This window comes from Diadema setosum, chromosome 13 (genome assembly GCF_964275005.1).
Source record: "Diadema setosum chromosome 13, eeDiaSeto1, whole genome shotgun sequence".
NCBI lineage: Eukaryota > Metazoa > Echinodermata > Echinoidea > Diadematoida > Diadematidae > Diadema > Diadema setosum.
The window spans coordinates 35,878,256-35,894,122 of record NC_092697.1 but is presented as its reverse complement, the minus strand read 5'-3'; the positions used below and the strand labels follow the sequence as shown (position 1 = coordinate 35,894,122).

Genomic DNA, 15,867 nt, shown 5'->3' with positions numbered 1-15,867 from the left:
CAGAAAAAATCTACTTTATCTGCAGATTATCCTATCATTGTTTTGATAGCAGAAATTCTAAAGAATTTAATAGGGTTGGGGTTTTAGGTGGTATGGAATTGAAGGGTTTGTTTGCAAAAACCGATAAGTCCATTTCTGAAGATTTTGAAGTACGATCTCTGTCATAAAGTACAAAATAATACCTTTTAAATGATAATTTGGTCACTACATATAAAGGTATATTTTTTAAGTTATGGTCAAAAGAAGCAAAAATTTTCTTATTATTCTCTTTATTTTTCTTGAACTTTAATCGCAAATATCTTCATTTGGCAAATATGGACTTATCTGTTTTTGCAAACAAACTCTTCAATTGTTAAATGCAGGGCTGCACACTGGCGCCGGTCCGACGGTCAAGACCGGCAAAAGTCACTGTCGGACCGGTAACTTTTCAGGAAATCCACAAGTTACCGGTCCGACATGACCAGTAAAAAAAAAAGCATTGGCGGGGTCAGTAGAAAGAAAAAGATCAGCCCCGATCAGGGAGAAACAGAATGCAAGATATCGCATTGTTCAACACGTTTTACGCAAGTTTTCGAATATGTCTACCGGTGCAATTTGTAAAGTAAACACACAATTGTATATTAGTTTTGAGCACTAGCAGTCGACCAGTTATTCGCGCTCGCTTGCGCATTGGCGCTGCTCACGCACTGCCATGCTATGCAATACATGCAAAGGATGTACGGTACAATGTAACTGTTGAAATGCATGGATTGTTTCCCCGATCCCGTTTTGTTTGTTCGTTTGCTTGCGATCGGCGGTCATGCCAGACAAGAAGCATTGATAGAAGCGCACGCATTTCTGGGTCATTTTACTCATGATTTTTTTTTTTTAACGCAAGATCGATCCGATCCCGGCTTCGCAGCTGCGTGGCAGTTGACATGTTAGAACTATTTTACTTGTGCCGATTTTAGAAAAAGTAAAAACATATTCTATACTGTATTCAGCGATACAGTAAATGAATATTTTCATTCGTTCAGAGTGGTCTCATAATGAAGATAAGCGCGAAAAGGATCACGAAATCGGCCCTTAAAAAATGTAAAGAGATAATACAAAGGAGAAAAAAAAATCATGAAATCATCGCAGTCCCGCTTACATCTATTTCAGGTAGAAATCGTCCCAAAAAGGATCATGAATTCGGCCGCGTCGTACACCTTTCAAACGCTCATACAAGTACGAAATGCAAAGAGATTATAGAGGAGAAAAAAAATATAAGGACATATTAATTTGGTGCGTGCATCATAAAAGATTACAGCCGAATGACAATTCATGAAATCAACGCAAACCCGTTGAAATTTGAGGAAATAAATAGGCGCAAAAAAGATCTTGAATCCAGTCCTGCATGCCGTGTCGGTTATCAAAAACGCATGCACAAATGCAACGAGATTATCGGGAGAAAAATAAAGGACACATTTTTACCCTTCTGGTGCGTGCATTACAAAAGATTACATCCGAAGTAATTCATGAATTCGCCACAATCCCGCTGATATTTGAGGTAGAAATAGACGCAAAAAGGATCGTGAATTCGGCCGTGTCGTATACCTTTTAACAACGCATGTACTAAATGGTAGGAGATTAGCGGGATAAAAATAATGTACACATTTTCAACCCCTTTTGGCGCTTGCATCATATAGATTACAGCCAAAGAGTAATTCATGAAATTATCGCAATCCCGTTGAAATTTGAGTAAACAATAATAGGCGCAAAAGAGTCTCGAATTCGGCCCTGCGTGCAGTGTATAATTTTGAAAACGCATTCACAAATGTGAAGAGATTATCGGGAGAAAAATAAAGAACTTATTTTCAACCCTTCTGTCGCGTGTATCACAAAAGATTACAGCCGAAATAATTAATAAAATATCGCAATCCCGCTGATATTTGATGTAGAAATAGGCGCTAAAAGGACCGTGAATTCGGCCGTGTCGTATAGGCCTACCTTTTAAGAACGCATGTATACGATATGTGAAGAGATTATTGGGAGAAAAATACAGGACACATTTTCAACCCGTTTTGGCGCGTGCATCATAAAGATTATAGCCGAATAATAATTCATAAAATCATCGCAATCATAAGAATTATGATTTTTGGTCGTGGCGTATATCTTTTAAGAACGCATTTACGAAATGCGAAGAGAAAAAAATAAAGGACACATTTTCAACCCATATTGGCGCGTTCATCATAAAAGATTACAGCCGAAGTAATTCATGAAATCATCGCAATCCCGCTGATATCTGAGGTAGAAATAGACGCAAAAAGGATCGTGAATTCGGCCGTGTCGTATACCTTTACGTATACGAAACGCGAAGAGATTATGGGGAGAAAAATAAAGAACGCATTTTCAACCATTCTAGCTGGTGCGTGGATCACAAAAGATTACACCCGAAGTAATTCATGAAATCGTCACAATTCCGCTGATATTTGAGGTAGAAATAGGAGCAAAAAGTATCATGAATTCGGCGGTGTGGAACATCTTTTAAGAACGCACTTACGAATTCGAAGAGTTTATCGGGAGAAGATAAAAGGACACATTTTCAACCCCTTTTGGCGCGTGAATCATAAAAGATTACAGCCGAAATAATTCATGAAATCGTCACAATCCCGCTGATATTTGAGGTAGAAATAGGCGCAAAAAGTATCATGAATTCGGCTGTGTGGTACACATACATCTTTTAAGAACGCACTTACGAAATTCGAAGAGTTTATCGGGAAAAAATAAAGGACACATTTTCAACCCCTTTTGGCGCGTTCATCATGAAAGAATACAGCCGAAGTTATTCATGAAATCATCGCAATCCCGCTGATATTTGAGGTAGAAATAGGCGCAAAAAGGATCGTGAATTCGGCCGTGTCGTATATCTTTATGTACGGAATGTGAAGAGATTGTGGGGAGAAAAATAAAGAACGCATTTTCAACCATTTTAGCTGGTGCGTGCATGAGATCACAAAAAGTTACACCCGAAGTAATTCATGAAATTGCCACAATTCCGCTGATAATTTGTTTGAGGTAGAAATAGGCGCAAAAAGTATCATGAATTCGGCGGTGTGGAACATCTTTTAAGAACGCACTTACGAAATTCGAAGAGTTTATCGGGAAAAAATAAAAGGACACATTTTCAACCCCTTTTGGCGCGTGAATCATAAAAGATTACAGCCGAAGTAATTCATGAAATCGTCACAATCCCGCTGATAAGGCGCAAAAAGTATCATGAATTCGGCGGTGTGGAACATCTTTTAAGAACGCACTTACGAAATTCGAAGAGTTTATCGGGAAAAAATAAAAGGACACATTTTCAACCCCTTTTGGCGCGTGAATCATAAAAGATTACAGCCGAAGTAATTCATGAAATCGTCACAATCCCGCTGATATTTGAGGTAGAAATATATGCGCAAAAAGTATCATGAATTCGGCGGTGTGGAACATCTTTTAAGAACGCACTTACGAAATTCGAAGAGTTTATCGGGAAAAAATAAAGGACACATTTTCAACCCCTTTTGGCGCATGAATCATAAAAGATTACAGCCGAAGTAATTCATGAAATCGTCACAATCCCGCTGATATTTGAGGTAAAAATAGGCGCAAAAAGTATCATGAATTCGGCCGTGTGGTACATCTTTTAAGAACGCACTTACAAAATTCGAAGAGTTTATATCGGCAAAAAAATAAAGGACACATTTTCACCCCTTTTGGCGCGTGCATCATAAAATGTTACAGCCGAAGTAATTCATGAAATCGTCACAATCCCGCTGATATTTGAGGTAGAAATGGGCGCAAAGAGGATTGCGAATTCGGCCCTACATGTCGTGTACCTTTCAGAACGCATGCACAAATGCGAAGAGAGTGTCGAAAGAAAAATAAAGAACCCCTTGTAGCTCGTGCATCAGAAAATATCACAGCTAAAATAATTCATTAAATCACGGTTATGCAGCAAGTTCGTGCGCCGATGTTTAGAAAAAGTCACAAACGCATGATACAATCTGATTTTTTTTTTCCATTATCATTTTACACTGTAATTCACGAACAAACATTCTATTTTTTTTCTCATTTTGTTAATTTCTTGTGCAATAAATAATTCAAGTTTAAAAAGACATTAATCAGTAAAATGTACACATGGGGGGGGGGGTACGTCCATACAAACAAGAAAATAAGTTTGCAAGTAATTTAATGTTTTTTTTTTAGGTTGCCGTTGTTGACCGGTAAGTTTTCTGTTCGGACCGGTAAAAAATGGTAAAATGGGGCATCTACCGGTCCGACAGAGATATGTCGGACCGGCAGAAAAAATGGGTTAGTGTGCAGCCCTGTTAAATGGTATTGTTTAATTCAAGTATCAGAATGGCTAATTACTTTCGACATCCAGCTGAATCCCTGCTTGGCAAACTGCTTGGCACACTCTCTTATTGCCACAAACTAGCATTAGACTAACATGAAAACATATGAGTGGGACTGTAAGGACAGCAGCAATTCTGCTTAACCCACCACCTAGGCTTCAGTTTCTGTACCCGTTCACATGGGTGAACCGACATTTAAGAATTTTTAGCTGGCAGAAATGTATCAATACATTGCTTTGAAAGTGATTGCTATACAGAATCAGAGCGTATGTGAGTTTTGTCCTGGCAGCTCATATTACAGGATATAACAGTAGTTGTTGAATTCATGTTCATGGAATACAGCAGCTAGTGAACACAGAAATGTACACATGCACGTTACATGATCAGGAGTTGATATTTTGACATGTTGTTAGATATGCGAATAGTACCCAGATTGGAGAATTCCCACAAATAACCCCAGGAAAACAGGTACGGTATGAAGTCTCATTAATAAAGATTGTCTTTGATGCATTTGAGGTGACAAAAAATGATGTCAAGTATCAAAACTAAATGCAATCGTAAAATTTGCTTTGTGTTTGTTCTGTGTTGTGGGCTGCTCAGGTGCAGCCCTGTCGCGATTTATACAGCGACTGGGCTGTGTATAGTTAGTGTACAGTGTATTTACATAATATGCACAGCCCTGTACAGTGTATTTACATAATATGTGTATGCACAGGCCTGTCACATCATTATCACAGCAAGTCATGACTGGTACTCTTAGTGGTCTCAGTCTGTTGGCCCCTGGCTGGGCCCCCTGCCTTGGGCCAGCACTTAGGCTCCTGGCCTCGGCCTGGCCTTGGGCCCCGTGGGCCCCTGGGCCACTGGGCCTGGGCCCACTTGGGCTATGGGCCCCTGGGCCTGGGCCCACTTGGGCTCTGGGCCCCTGGTTCCGGGCTAAGGCCCGTGGCCTTGGGTCCGGCCTTAGGCCCCGCCTTTGGCCCGGCTGTACTTTGTACATGGTCTATGTGAAATCAGGCTTGTCTGTGACTGTATAATTACAAATAATTACAAATAATCACAAATGATCAACAGGTCCATACTACATATAGGACTATATGAATATATGAATATATGAATATATGAATATATACAATGTATGTGAATATATATATTATTATATATGAATATATGAATATATACAATGTATGTGAATATATATATTATTATATATGAATATATAAATGTGATCAGGCATTCTGTTACGGTGTCAGATCTGCGGTCATTCATATATAGCATATTTTATGCATGTATAAATGGCATACATTCATGTGTACAGTATGCTACTTGATTGAACCAGCCAATGGAGAAAGATCACACCACTGAACAATACTTGAAAGACATGTACAGTTCAATGACTCATTGCTTGTTATTATGAACTCCGTAGAGGTATGCAGCCCTCTTCAGATGGAAAACATACAGTTGGCTATCAAACAGAGCTTGCAAAACCATCAACAATTTATTGAGTTGGATTTGTGTGTGTGTGTGTGTGTGTGTGTGTGTGTTAGAGCTATTTGGCTTGTTTCCTTTGCATGCATCATCACAAATTCCCGAAGTCTGAATAAAGTGAAACCAAGACCTTCATATAGATGTGCTGCATTGTAAGGTGCTGGATCAGAGCACTACCATAAGATTGACACCATGGCGGGAATTGTGCTAACAGTGTACTATCCTTCCTGTGCATTTATGTTAAAGTGTACCAATACCCTGAAAATCACATTTTAAACTAGAAATGTCACTATGGCGACTGATACCTCCACCATAATGCATGATTCTCCCAATAGGTGTATAGTACAATGTCTTCACAATGTGTGATGACAGTTTCACATAACTGGCAAAATACTGATATGACAGGTTTGTCAGAAATGTATTGAATGTTCACTTTCCTCAAACTGGGTTTGCTATAATTGTCTAAGAGTGCAGGTACACATATTTGGGGGATTGAGGATTTTTACTTGACTTCTGACCGACCCTGTTATAAGTTTATGCATTGAGTACTTTTCAAGGTATGAAGAAAGAGTGTAATTACAGTACAAAATAGATTTTTTTTTTTCATTTAAACCTGACCTTTGATCCTTAACCGACCTCTGGAAATTTCTCGGAGAATCTCCATTAGGTAATACAACATGTATATATTAAGTCTTAAAACTAATAATGCAAGCATTGAATATACACTAGTATATGAGGGAAACAGTAAAATTTTGAGGAGTTGACCTTGACCTTTGACCCCTGACTACATACTGACCCATGACCCCTAAATTTCCTAGATAATCCCTGCCAGTCAGTACATGCATATGTACCAAGTTCTATGAAGATATATTAAACCATTTGCGAGAAAAGTGAAATTGCAACATTTTCACCTAACCTTTGACCTTTGACCTTATGACATGAAACTCTCTCTGGAGAATCTTTACGCAGTAGTACATGTCTACACTAAGTTTCAATAAAATACCTTCGGGCATTGCATAGATATGGGGGAAATAGCAACATTTTTAGCATTTGACCTTGACCTTTTGACCTTTGACCTCTTGCCAATGTCACTAAAATCTCCTCAACTAATTGCCCCATCATACATCATCCTTGGACCAAGTTTGATGAAAGCTACTTCATCCAGTGTTGAGTTATCACGTAAACAGATAAATTTTAGGATTTGACCTTGATCTTTGACCTTTGATCTCTGTCCGATTTCACTAAAAAACACTAACATGTAATTGTCCCATCATACATCATCCTCAGACAAAGTTTGGTGAAATTTGCTCAATCAAGTCTTGAGTTATCGCGTAAACGGATACAATTTCATGATTTGACCTTGACCTTTGGCCGATTTCACCCAAAATCTAATCAAGTAATTGCCCCATCTTACTTTATACTTGGACCAAGTTTGGTAAAATTCCAGTCAATATTTCTCAAGTTATCGCGTAAACGAATGCGGACGGACGGACGGGCGTACGGACGTACGGACGTACAGACGTACGAACGTACGTACGTACGGACGTACGGACGTACAGACGTACAGACGTACGAACGTACGTACGTACGGACGGACAACCCGAAAACATAATGCCTCCGGCACCACTTCGTGGCGGAAGCATAAAAAAAATGAGTCAAGCACTTGTCTTCTTTCCACATTGTCACATAGACTTGAAACAAAATGTTATGCTGACTTACCAAGGTTCTTATCAATCTCGTCCTTGGTCCCAGAGTCCACCGCAAGTGCATTCACCCTTCCTCCTAGCCACTTTTGGATCTCATTGTACCAGTTCTATTGAATGAAGCAAACCGCACGAGAGAAATATCATAAAATTAGAAATACCATAGATATGATATCATATGCCATAATGGTATGCATCAAATTGCTGACTATTGCTCCAGAAAGCTATGCTGCACAATGTGAGTTGTTCACACACTTTGTATGAGATGTTCACACTGCAGCAATGGCTGTGCAATATCGTAATTCAATCTGAAAGATGACATTTTAAATGCTCCCCTACAGTCAGCACTAGTCATATTTATATTTCGAAAGTAATATCATGCAAAAAATATAAGTAGTAATCAAGTTTCCTCATGAAAAATTTATTAATCAGATAATAAGAGGTTTATAGAAGCCAGTGGTGTACATCCTGTCCTGATTGTTTGTGCACACATTCAGATATATATCTACCTGAATCATGGTCAGTTAAGTTTTGTTTTTTGTTTTTCAAATTTCTCAGTGTTCTCTTCAAGTTCTCCTGTCAATGAAGTTCATGTTGGATACAATACTGCACAAGGAAATGATAATGAGGTAGAATCATGGCCTAATTCCCATTTTTCAACACTACATACCTTTACAAGACTTGAGGGAGCCACTACGATGACCTTGTCCAGCTCTGGCTTGCCTAAATGTGTTGAAATATTGGTGGTAACATGTCTTTAGGTTTGAATGTCAAGTATGCATAGAAGTGGGGAAACCTGTGCATTGATATACTCTGTGGTAAAAGCGACAGATTAGTTAGAACTTGGGCAAGATTGTAGCAAGAAAGATCTATCCATTTTTAATCATGGTCAGTTCTTGGACTTGATATTCAATAGGTACCTTGATAGACCTTTTGTGTGATGTTTATACTGGGAGTATGTTTGAAAAAATCAAGAAATCTTTGGATGTGTTCTGCCTTGGAGATTACAATGAGCTCATTTTCTTTTCTTTTTTCTTTACAAAAGGATAATATCCTTCATGACTCTGCACAGGTTTTGAATTGCAGCCATTTTATCACTGCATTCTCAAACTGACATGAAGGAAATGACAGATGATTCCTATCTACAGAAAAAGAACCTCATTGCCTGGTATTGGTGTGTTCACATAAGACAAAGACATCTAAGGTTATGACATTGCAGCAATGTGACCTGGAGTACACTGTACAGGACAGAATCTTGTCACAAAGGATGCATATTGTTAAAGTGGATATTTTTGTGTGCTTAATTTTCCACACTCAGCAAGTTAAGATGAATTTCACATGTTTTTAATTCCACAGAATCATGACATTATTATTGGAACACATGGCATGCAAAAATATTTATATGCTTTTATTTTTGTGCTCGCTTCTGGTTGCGCAAAATGCGCATAATGCGCGAAAATTTCCATGCAAGAAAAAATGTCCACTTTTACAGTAGTGTGATGTGAACAAATAAACAAAAGCATAATGAATTCTCACAGTCAGGACTCTGTCTCAGTAAAGTCCACATCAGTGTGATACACTGCAGTGTCTTGCCAAGTCCCTGGGTGGAGGTAAGAAAAACATTCACCAGAGTATTTTTTTTTTTTTCTCTGTGTAAATACACAGTATTCAATCAATGATTCTGGGAGAAAATAAGGAATGCATTACAGCATTGCACTTACATTTCTGTGGCGAAATAAACATCTCCGTGGAAATGTATCAGAAAAATCTTGGAAAGTGATCCTATTCAATATAAGCCTCACAGTTATCAATAGCTAAAGTGCATGACTTTATGATGGCATTCCACACCTGTTCAAGAACATTCAAAATTCCACACAAGGAGCATCTGTAAATACAAAGTGTAACAGAGAATCTTTAAAGTTGAAACACATCTTCCAGCAACGCCCTCACAAACACACAAGTCTCTGTAAAGTAGAGAAGAAAGTGTATATAAGCGGATATTTTATTTTGTCTATATGCCACTCTCACCATTTCATCAGCCATGATACAGCCATAGCTGTTCTCTATCCTGCGACCCGTCACACAGTCCCACAGGAATTTCACGCCCTGGAAAAAAAATAATAACATGATGCAACACTCTGTTACCATGGCAACATGCAATATTATGATAAAACTTGAAAGTTGACACTGCCATATGATTTTTGTCTCCATGTGGCCCATTACTATAAGCATTTATTTTAACCCTAAAAAGACTGGGGGGGGGGGGCCTAAAAGGCCCCCCCCTCGACATTTTGCGCGATAACTCTGCAACGCGCAATGCTCTCGCCGCGATGCTCTATGACTTTTTTCTTTCGAGTTTCCCGCACATTTTGACACCAAATTTGTGACGCCCGGGGGTACGGTTGTGAAGTTACATAACTTTTTGTACATGCACGTGAGGCCAAAAATGGCTCAAAAATGTGATTTTGTGTACAAAGTCAATGCAAATTGAGTTTTTTCACATGGTTCATATAAATATGCCTATTTTTACTCTCAATGGCTAAAATTAATTTGTTTTAGGAGTATTATGCTTCAAAAAGTGTCTGCCACAAATTTTGTTTAAAAAAACAACAAAAACAAAAGGTCGAAAAAACAAAGAAATACATAAGAAATTCATAAAACAATAAAATAAATAAGAAATTAATTTTGATACCGAATTTTTTTTCAAGTACATTTGCTAAGAATGCCACAAAGAATAATTAGACCAAAAATTAGCACTTTTGGAGCTTTATTTACTGATTTAGATCAAAGAGTCTGATTTCTCGCATAAATTAGCATAATTAATCAAAATAAAATAAAAGAAGACTATTTTGTAAAATTTAAATATACGATCTTGTAGATTACATCGCACACTACCATTGTGCAAATTTCCGCGGCGATCGCGCGATCCACGGCCGAGATCTTAAGGGGGGGCCCTTTAGGCCCCCCCCCAGTCTTTCGAGCTACCAAAATAGCCCAGTCTTTTTAGGGTTAAATGTAATGCTGAGGGCATAACATGAATAGCAAGGTGAATCTACAACTTAAAGATTTTTTTGAGCACTGCCAAAGTTGATGTTGTTATGAATTTATTTGCAGACACAGTTTATGGTACAAATGCCATACACAAATGTCAAAAGTGTAATTTCACCTAGAGTGACCAAATCCAACAATAAATGCATCAAGTTGTGCAGTGAAATAACTTCTATCCTAATACAAACAAAATATCATCAGCCCAATGTAAGAAGTGTACATCTTTGGGTGATAAGTCAATTTGGTACAGTTTGGATGCCAGATGAAGTGTTCTACTATTAGTACTAATAATACTTGTCAAGAAATCTATGACCATCATGATAAATTTTTATAAAAGACATACCTCTCTCTGATGTGGTCGCAATACTCTACTAAGGACTGGATCCACAACCACTGCAAGGAATTGAAAGACAACCAATGAATTTTATGTGACACTTCCAGGTCATATTACGCACACACACAGACACACATAAATACCTGAAGTACTTTCTCTCTCAAAGACAAGACAAAACAAAGAACAGAAACATGCTTCACATTGATTTACAATTGCAGTTCTTTCCTGCTAAAACCAGGTTTAACCTTTCAGTACTGTACTCAATGTAGAAATGTTCACACAACTATTTTTTTTTTCTTAGCACAGGACCAATTCATTAACGAACCTTACTTCTTTATAATTATATGGATGAGAATATTTTTGTACGTGCTTTGATACAAAAGAAAAATACTTTGTGATCTTGATATTGCAGGGCATGGAAATCATAAAAATTGCCACATCGCCAAATAGTTCATGTTTCCAAGTATGGTGTCATCTCTGTATCCTTAGGTACTCTGCTCATGGATGCTACATTTGACAAAACTGTTAGATTATTCACTTCCAACACCCTATAAAAGAAGCATTGCATTTCTAATGAAATTGATAAAGCAAATTAATATCCATACTTCATCACAACATTAACAAAATAAAAGCAATGGGTAGGAACATTATTTGGCAGGAACTTTCAAATACTTTACTGGGGTAGGAATCCATAAGAATGGGTTCTACACATTTAATTCATGACCATCATCCTTGAATGGTATTCACCCACATTGCCTCTGTGTAAACTTTGATGTAATGATACTAATGCCACTCATTAAATTGACAAGAATCATCAGAAACGAAAAAAGAAAAACATCACAGCAAAGCAACAAAATCTGGGAAGATACATGTACCTGCATGACAGATTTGAATTTACAGCCTTCATTTAGTCAAATTTTGCTGGAAATGTACTTCTGGACTTGATATTTAACACACAAAGACAAAGTGTTTACCATGAACTGGTTGCTTGTCTTTGTCTAGCGACAACTTTTCATGGGCACTCAGCTCTGGCGGAGCAAAGAGAACAAGGGCGCCCTCTTCTGTTGGGTCATGGAGCGGCTGCCTTATGCCTTGCCGCCTGATACCAAGACCTCTCTGTCCAAAGGAGGTTCCTGTGAATGAATCGAACACATATAATGATAGAGCAGAGCATGCTGAAAGCTTGATGTAAATACACACACACACAAACAAACATACAGTGACATACTGTAAAAGTGGAAATTTTCGCGCATTTCGCGCAACCGGAAACTAGGGCGAAAATAAGAGCACATGAATATTTTTGCTTGCCATGTGTTCCAGTAGATGATGTCTTGATTCCGTGGAATTAAAAACACGTGAAACTCTTCTTACCCAGCCAAGCGCGAAAAATTAGTTCCTTGAAAATATCCACTTTTACATAAAACTGCAGAATAGCAGTGCCTCTCATTTAGGTGAAAAACTGGTGATTTCTCACTCACATATGTTTGCTTTTGTATTGTATGTGTGTGCAGTGGTATGAATGGAGGAATAATTTCCACCAGCAATTTCAGTCAGTGGACACCAGTTGAAATTAAATTTTGTTCACTTTTATGCAGTATATTAAAACTGAAATGAATACATGTATAATTGACCAGTAAATACATATAACAAGGAAAAGTAGAAATTACGCGGTGCGTAATATAGGTCAAAGGTCAAAGAAGTCAAAGGTCAAAATTCTGTGTAGAAGTTTTGATGCCCTCACCTAGTGCCATCACATAAAGCAAACGGAATCGAAATCGGGTTAGAAATGGCGAAGGAGTAGCATTTTGTAGCCAATGTACAATATAGGTCAAAATTCAAGGTCAAAGGTCAAAGAAGTCAAAGGTCAAAATTCTGTGTAGAAGTTTTGAAGCCCTCACCTAGTGCCATCACATAAAGCAAACGGAATCGAAATCGGGTTAGAAATGGCGAAGGAGTAGCATTTTGTAGCAAAATGTACAATATTGGTCAAAAATCAAGGTCAAAGGTCAAAGAAGTCAAAGGTCAAAATTCTGTGTAGAAGTTTTGAAGCCCTCACCTAGAGCAAACGGAATCGAAATCGGGTTAGAAATGGCAAGGAGTAGCATTTTGTAGCCAATGTACAATATAGGTCAAAAATCAAGGTCAAAGGTCAAAGAAGTCAAAGGTCAAAATTCTGTGTAGAAGTTTTGAAGCAACTCACCTAGTGCCATCACATAAAGCAAACGGAATCGAAATTGGGTTAGAAATGGCGAAGGAGTAGCATTTTGTAGCAAAATGTACAATATAGGTCAAAAATCAAGGTCAAAGGTCAAAGAAGTCAAAGGTCAAAATTCTGTGTAGAAGTTTTAAAACCCTCACCTAGTGCCATCACATAAAGCAAACGGAATCGAAATCGGGTTAGAAATGGCGAAGGAATAGCATTTTGTAGCAAAATGTACAATATAGGTCAAAGGTCTAGGTCAAAGGTCACAACTGAAATTCTGTGTAGAAGTTTCAAAGCTCCCATGTAGTGCTATCATATAAAGCAAACAGAATCGAAATTGGCTCATAAATGACAGAGAAGTAGCAAATTGAACATTTTGATCACACACGGACGCACACACGGACGGATGCACGGACACACACACGTACGGAGCCCGTTTCATAGTCCCCTGCTCGTACTCGTTCGGCGGGGACAAAAATATAACACATCCCATGAGAGCATGTTAAAATGCAGAGCAAATCACTATGAAGTTCAAGGAACTTATTAGTGTGTGAGAGCAAAATGTTCATCACTTACCCTTGTAGTTGGGAATCGGAACTTTGAAAGGCTTGGATAAGATTTTCTTGATCAGAGCTTCCTGCAAAAGAATGAGAAGACAAAACATTTTAAAAAATGGGTGGTGACTTCAGTGAAATCAGAGCACATAAGACATGCTTACCATATGAAAACAAACCCCACAAAATTGTAGGGTGGAGATTTGGGTCAGTCGGTAGCTTGTCTGCCTCCAGGTCGAAAGGACTTGGGTTTTATTCCTGAGTCTAGATGAGCAATGTTGTGTGTAAGCATACCGTCCCCTTGGTAAGAGACAAAAACACTCTATATCTCAGATAGGACATTAACCCGTTGAGGACGGACTGATTTTGCTACAACACGCATTTCCCATAGACCCCTGCCCAAGTATACTCCGGACTCGTCCTCAACGGGTTAAACAGAGGTCCCATGTGCGAGAGAGTCACAACCAACGCATCCTATTTCAATCATTCATCATAAAGAGCAGGGTGCTAACCCGGTGAAGTGGCCAACCTACCTACCCACACAAAATCATCTTTGTAATAGGCTGCATATATACCCCTTTGAAGATACGGAAAAGAAGAAGAAGAAATTCACTACGCATATTGATATATGTCCCCGACTACTCAAACAGATCACTTGTGATGCTCACATGATCATTCATCCTTGTCGAGTTGGCAACATCTGAGACTGTTGCCCTGGCAACCAGAGGCTGCCTGACCCTGTGGATACCGGGAGGAAGCTCCCGCAGGTGATTGGTTCGCTGCTGAGGACCCTTGGTGCTCAAGCGGACTCTCTTTCCTCCTCCTCCCTAGGATGACAATGGGAAGTATGGATACTATCTTTGTCATTGTACTCATTATGACTACTATTATCATCATCATTTTCGGTATCACTTTTACCACCATTATGGCAACTGTTACCATCAAAATCATCATCGTTGCCATTAAAAAAAACAAACACACATTTTAAATGGATTAATGACACTATCTTACTTTCTGTGTCTATGGCTGAACATTTGACATCATAAATACATCCATGCAGCAGAAATCCTAATTCGGACTTGTAAATACTTCCACTAAGAAAATTAATGATGTTAAAAGAAGAAGAAAAAAAGGTATATAGTCATCGCAATCTCCACAGCCTGTGTACCTTTATGTTAAAATTTTGACATCAAGATACCTGCATACGATGACTTGTATGGAAGTGCTGTAGACACATAGTAAACATATCTTCAACAACTTTATAGGCAGTCCTGCTTACCAAGCTTGTCTGCTGCAGGCCATTCCGTTCTCCATCATGGAGCTCTTTCCTCTTGCACCCAGCACCGCCGGCTAGCTGACTCGGAGCTTGCCTCCTCAGCTGCAGGAAAATGACAGAAAATGGATCCAAAATGACATACAAGTATACAAGTACAGTATATGTCTATATTTACAGTATAGAAATATGATAACCAACTATGTAGGGATTCTAATCACCAAGGTAAATTTCTTACTATACTATGGGTATATGCTCCAATATTTTGTGAAAACTATGTGAAGGGATGCCAAAGAAAAGTTTTGGTGGCCTATAATAACAAGTCTTTTTCTTCTTGGAAAGTGCAACCACCACCAGTTTCGACTTTTATAGTTGTACTACAACTTGTATTTGGCAAGTCCAGTGTGGTGTACGCACAGTGCCTTTTAAAAACTTTTCTACACTGTAACAAGTGCAGTAAAAAACAAAAAACAAAAAACAAAACAAAACAAAACAAAAATGCTCCTCTCCTCCACTCCGTGAAACTGACACCCCGACCCTCTATAATGACAAAATGTGCGAAATGCATGTAGATTTAATGCTTTTCCAATTAAATATGTATTTATAATCTACGGTAAGTTTATTATTGTTTTGCTGATGATCTTGGTTATTATCAGGCTTTTCAGTAATATTTGGACATCTTTAAATCCCCAGTGAAGAATGCAAAACCACAGACTGTGCGCATTCTCATGCATGAATCACTGAATGTTTGTTCTTCATGCGTGATATAAATGGCATGTACTATGATGTAGTGCTTGTAGAGGGGCCATGGCCGTGGGTGTCAGTTTCAATCATGTAGAAAGTGTTGATGTGTTGGACACCTACATTGTACCAGGAAGGGTGTACATGGAACTCTAGCCCTAGTAG

At 38.5% G+C, this 15,867-nt stretch overlaps 1 protein-coding gene across 1 annotated transcript in view; it reads right to left on the bottom strand.

The window, feature by feature from the left end:
* Positions 1-15,867, bottom strand: part of LOC140237274 (DNA repair and recombination protein RAD54-like) — a 37,091-nt gene that overhangs the window by 16,585 nt on the left and 4,639 nt on the right. The window contains exons 2-10 of the mRNA XM_072317219.1: positions 14,968-15,066; positions 14,357-14,515; positions 13,711-13,771; positions 11,906-12,064; positions 10,941-10,990; positions 9,578-9,655; positions 9,086-9,149; positions 8,220-8,272; positions 7,566-7,659 (exon numbers count right to left, since the gene is read on the bottom strand). Of these exons, the coding sequence (XP_072173320.1) occupies positions 7,566-7,659; positions 8,220-8,272; positions 9,086-9,149; positions 9,578-9,655; positions 10,941-10,990; positions 11,906-12,064; positions 13,711-13,771; positions 14,357-14,515; positions 14,968-15,066 (817 nt within the window). The remainder of the gene's footprint in view (positions 1-7,565; positions 7,660-8,219; positions 8,273-9,085; positions 9,150-9,577; positions 9,656-10,940; positions 10,991-11,905; positions 12,065-13,710; positions 13,772-14,356; positions 14,516-14,967; positions 15,067-15,867) is intronic.